This window comes from Galeopterus variegatus, unplaced genomic scaffold (genome assembly GCF_000696425.1).
Source record: "Galeopterus variegatus unplaced genomic scaffold, G_variegatus-3.0.2 Scaffold16705, whole genome shotgun sequence".
Taxonomy (NCBI): domain Eukaryota; kingdom Metazoa; phylum Chordata; class Mammalia; order Dermoptera; family Cynocephalidae; genus Galeopterus; species Galeopterus variegatus.
Window position 1 is genome coordinate 15,404 of NW_007742816.1, and position 5,192 is coordinate 20,595.

At 34.8% G+C, this 5,192-nt stretch overlaps 1 protein-coding gene across 1 annotated transcript in view; it reads left to right on the forward strand.

The window, feature by feature from the left end:
• LOC103582549 (putative ATP-dependent RNA helicase DHX57) overlaps positions 1-4,604 on the forward strand; it is a gene marked incomplete at its 3' end in the record, with an annotated part of 18,868 nt that extends 14,264 nt beyond the window's left edge. Inside the window, exons 8-10 of the mRNA XM_008564104.1 lie at positions 531-664; positions 1,683-1,737; positions 4,399-4,604. Coding sequence (XP_008562326.1) covers positions 531-664; positions 1,683-1,737; positions 4,399-4,604 — 395 coding nt within the window. The remainder of the gene's footprint in view (positions 1-530; positions 665-1,682; positions 1,738-4,398) is intronic.
• Between the last annotated feature and the right edge of the window lie 588 nt (positions 4,605-5,192).

Sequence of the window (5,192 nt, forward strand, 5' to 3'; positions counted from 1 at the left end):
AATAGAATCACGATAAACGTAGTTTTTTACACTAACAGTATGTCTTAGAGATGTTATGTCATTATCTAGGGCTCTACCTTTTTTTTTTTTTATTTGGTGCTATCTTTTTCCTTGTACGTGCCTCATGTTATTCGATAGACTAAATGATATTGTTAAAATTAACCATTTCTCAGTTGATGGACATTTAAGTAGTTTCTGTTGTTTTACTATAATCAACAATGCTATAAGGAAAATTTCTGTATATACCTTTTTGTGTACATGTAAATATCAAGAAGTAGAATTACCAAATTTGATGATAAATCCTGTTAGCATTTTAATTGGTACTGCATTGAATTTAGTTTATTTGGGAGAGTATTGATATCTTTATAATATTGTTTTCACATCCAGGAACATGACCCATATCTTCCTATGAGTGTTACAAGTTTTCTCACATAGGTCTTACACATTCCTTGATCAAAATATATCAAAAGTTATCAAGTTTCATGTATTGAATTTGTTTGATCCTCAGGTGTTTCTTTTATTTCTTCTAGTGACTTCTTGCTGCTAGTTTTGAAGGACATTGTGTTGCAGAGGCCAACTCTTCAAGTTATTCTAATGAGTGCAACTTTAAACGCCGAACTCTTTTCAGAATATTTCAATTTCTGCCCAGTTATTACTATACCAGGTGATTAAAATGCATCAGTAAATATGTGCCATTCTAATAAGCAAATAAAATTATTTCAAAGTTCAATCGAGACGTAAATTAGTAGGCATTTACACCTCTTTCTAGAGGAGAAGTGATTTGTTTACAACAAAATCATGAAATGCATCAGTAAATATGTGCCATTCTAATAAGCAAATAAAATTATTTCAAAGTTCAATCGAGACATAAATTAGTAGGCATTTACACCTCTTTCTAGAGGAGAAGTGATTTGTTTACAACAAAATCATAACCATATAATGCAATTGATATGAGGTAACATTATATCCATTTGCCAGGAGTTTTCAATTTTGTATGTGACTTATTTAAAAAACTTAGTTATTTAGGATTTCTAGCATTCCATTGTGTTTAACATCAAAATGTGAGTTTATAGTGATAGTCTGTCATAAAGAGGGAAATTGTGTCTGTGTATAGTGTATTTGTTCATTTCTGAATTCTACTAAGTTTCTGGATATTTGTCCATTCTGGGAGAGAATTGTTGGGGAGTCTGTGTTTTCTTTTGGTGTTTTCATAGTCTCATTTTAGGATTAACTTATCACCCTGGGCTTTGGTTTATCCTTCTGCAATTGATTACCAAAGGGACAATTTGGAAGCATTGACTGATGAATAGTAGTATTTGTTCTAGTTGAACAGGATGTTGACAGTAGATTTAAAGAATAAACTGTATGTTTGATCTAGCAATTGTTGAATGTTTAAAGGTCCCCTGTGCAGGGAGGGGGTATGGTGGGAAAGGTGTAACAGGTAAAAAAGTCTTATTAGCAAATTATTATTTCTCTACCTATATACTTCTGTTCTCTTTACTAACTGGAAACTACCCCTTCCAATTTCTGTCATCAGAAACTTGATACTTTCAAGACCACAGGACAAATAGTGCCTTATTGTGCCAAGCTTTGTTTTAAGAGAATGTTACATTTATAAACTATTTCAAGATAGTTGAATGGGTATTTTGAAACTTTTCTATTTTATTTTCTTGTTATTCTAGGTCGTACATTTCCTGTTGATCAATTTTTTCTGGAAGATGCAATTGCTGTGACAAGGTAAAGAAGATATTAATTAAGGTTCAGTGAAAATCTTTGAAAACAAAATATTATTTTACCCTGAATACGCCAGGATACTAATACCTGTATTAGTCTTTCTTCCAATTTCTCTATTTAAGTATTTTGTTTTCCTTTTTCTTTCAGCAAACAGGCTGTCAGTATTTAAATACCTTCATTTACTAACTGTAACTTTGGAAAGTAGCTAATCTCACCGTGCCTCAGTTTCATCATATGTAAAATGGGTGTATTAATAGTAGCTACTTTACAGAATTGTTATGAGGATTAATTAACGACTTAGTACTTGCAAAGTGCTTAGACCTGTGCCTGACACATAGTACCTGCCTTGTAAATATTAGCTATTATTATCATTATCATTGCTCTCAAGAAGTTTGCAGTATAGTCTGAGTGTTAAGATTTCTGTAAGAATAATTTCAGTCCCAGCTAGCAAATGGTAATATCCATTGTATACAAACAGATTTCTGTCCTTTGAAAGTCATACTTCCTCTTCCTACTCTTTGACCTTGAGGATCCCCCAAGATTTTATCCTTGTACTGTGTTTTCTCACTATTAAACTCTCCCTTGACTGTATTAGACTCATGTGATTTCAACTGTCATCTTAGCATCTTCATTCATGACTTCTGAGCTCCAGAATGAAAACACTCCTGATGTCTGGTATTTTAAATGCAACTCAAAATTTTTCTCCTTCTTCTGCCCTCTCCGTCTCTAATAAATCCCCCTCCTAATTCCATATATATTTAATGGTACCATATTCTGAAGCTAAAAACCCAAAACCAGTGGCTCTCAAATTTTAGTGTGCAATATGAATACTTAAGGAGTTTATTAAAATTATTATTTTCTGGGCCCTATCCCACTCCCATTGAATATGAGTTTCGGGGGAAATCATCTTTCAATTAGTTTACTTGTCTTTACTTTCTCACTTTTTTCAAACTCACTACCTCTGGATTATCTTTAAATGTCGAATTGGTCATGTTCCTCCTTCGCCTAAAACTTTCATTGGCTCCCTATTACCCACATTCTGTGGACACTCAAGGTCCATATCAGCTGACCCCAGCCTATATTTAACCTCCCTTCTTACTTATTCTTAGCACTACTATCAGACTACTTGCTGTTTCTCAAATATGCTATACCATCACTGTCTTATGGTTGGTTTTTTTTTTTTGGCGGCTGGCTGGTATGGGGATCCAAACCCTTGACCTTGGTGTTATAACACTGTGCTCTGACCAACTGAGCTAACTGGCCAGCCCGTCTTTCTGTTTTTATTCCTTTCTCCCTCTTCCTTACCTAATCATTCTTTAACACCCAACTTGAATGCTACCTCCATGAAACTTCCTATTTTCTTCTATTTGAAATTAATCATTTCTTTATTAGAAGTCATAGCTTTATTCCTTTCTCCCTCTTCCTTACCTAATCATTCTTTAACACCCAACTTGAATGCTATCTCCATGAAACTTCCTATTTTCTTCTATTTGAAATTAATCATTTCTTTATTAGAAGTCATAGGGTACTTTTCTTATGCCTCTAATGACATTTATTTCCATCTGTCTTGCAGTATGGTGAATTGTTTTGGTCTGTTCTGGATAGTTTGTAAGTTCCTTGAAAGAGTTCATTTTTTTATACCACACCACCATCACCACCACCACAGTCCCTTGAACAAAGTAGGCATTTGGTAAATTTTAAGTGTACAAATGAGTGTTGAATGTTGAATGTGAAGATAAAACATGGCATTTGATGGAGGGAAGAGGTTGGAGGAAGTGAAAGATTAGAATCATAGGTTTTTAGACCTTTTTTTAAAGGCTACAATGCACTTTCTGCAAGTGAAGTCTTACAGGAAATCATAGAGAAATGAGAGCTAAAATAGGAATGATCTGGCTGAAAAAGGTTAGATGGGGAAGACAGAGCCCTCCTTGCTTACTGGGCTCCCATTCCTTACCTTTCCCTGGGGCTCTGGGAAATCTTTAGAGCTCCAGGAAAAATAGTTTCAAACATATCTAAGCCAATTTCCCCAAAAGATGGGAAAAGAAAGCCCTTTGAAATTGACTTACTGAAAGTCTCATAATAAGTTGGTTTAGTGGCAGACCTAGAACTTAAATTCAGAGCTTTTGGTTTCAAATCTAATCATTTTTCCACTTTGCCATGATGTCTAATAGTATTATCACTACAAACACTAAACTGTCTAATCAGAAAAAGTTTTGAAATGTTTTGAGGACAGTCTTGTGGAGATTGTTCAGCCAGCAACTGGAGATTTGGTCAAGATCTAAATTTGTTTGCAACAAAGGGAAGTCAGCTGCCTGGGAATTTTAGTTGAAACTTTGGGAGTCGATGATATTGCCGAAGAAGAAAATAAAATGAGGAGGGGTGTTACTGAAGATACAACTCAAATGTGTTTTCTGAAAGTCTGTGTCTGTTTCTTGGATGGGGATTTTCTCCAAATTCTTATCTGGTCTCCTAGACAGAACCAAAAGCATTCCACACTGTATTCCCAACAGAAATAGGGCGCAGCCGGCAGAATCCTGGACAGGTGGAAGGATAGCACAAATTGGGCAGAAACAGAATGACATTCTGCCAAATGAGCATATAAAATAGTTCCTCACCAACAGACCCACATAAATAGACACATTACTTTGTTTCTTCCTTCCTCAGGTATGTGTTACAGGATGGGAGCCCATATATGCGCTCCATGAAACAGATTTCAAAGGAAAAGCTTAAAGCAAGGCGCAACAGAACTGCATTTGAGGAAGTTGAGGAAGACCTGAGGCTCTCCCTTCACCTCCGGGATCAGGATTCTGTCAAAGACTCAGTGCCAGATCAACAGTTAAATTTTAAACAGCTCTTGACCCGCTATAAAGGTAATGTACTTTCTGTGGCAGTAATACTGTAATACAGTTACGCCAAAGATTTCTAGTATATTTCCTCATCATGATCCAGAAGAAGAAAAATATGGCTCTTGTTTCATAGTTACATTGCCTTTAATTCATCAGAACAACCTTAAATTTAAAAAAAGAGCAGTTCCGATACTATTTACCAGTGAGTTTTTTTCAGATTATAAAAGAAATATGTGTTCATTAGAGAAAAATTGGGAGGTAGTCAAATATAAATTATATTCTTGAGTATTTGGTAACTTTATATTTTGATGCGATTTCAAATGTACAGAAAAGTTTGGAAGACTATACAGTGAACTCACTTTATACAGAGACTATCTAGTGACTGTATAGTGAACTCACTCATACCCTTTACCCCAATTCACCAGTTGTTAATAATTTTGCTTCATTTGCTTTATCATTTGCTCTGTGTGCATGCATGTATTTTTTTTGCCTGAATCTCTTGAGATGTGATACCCCTTTGTATATTTCCTTTTTTTTTTATTTTATTTTTTTATTTTGTCAATATACAATGTAGTTAGTTATTGTGTCCCATCACCAAAACCTCCCTCCCTC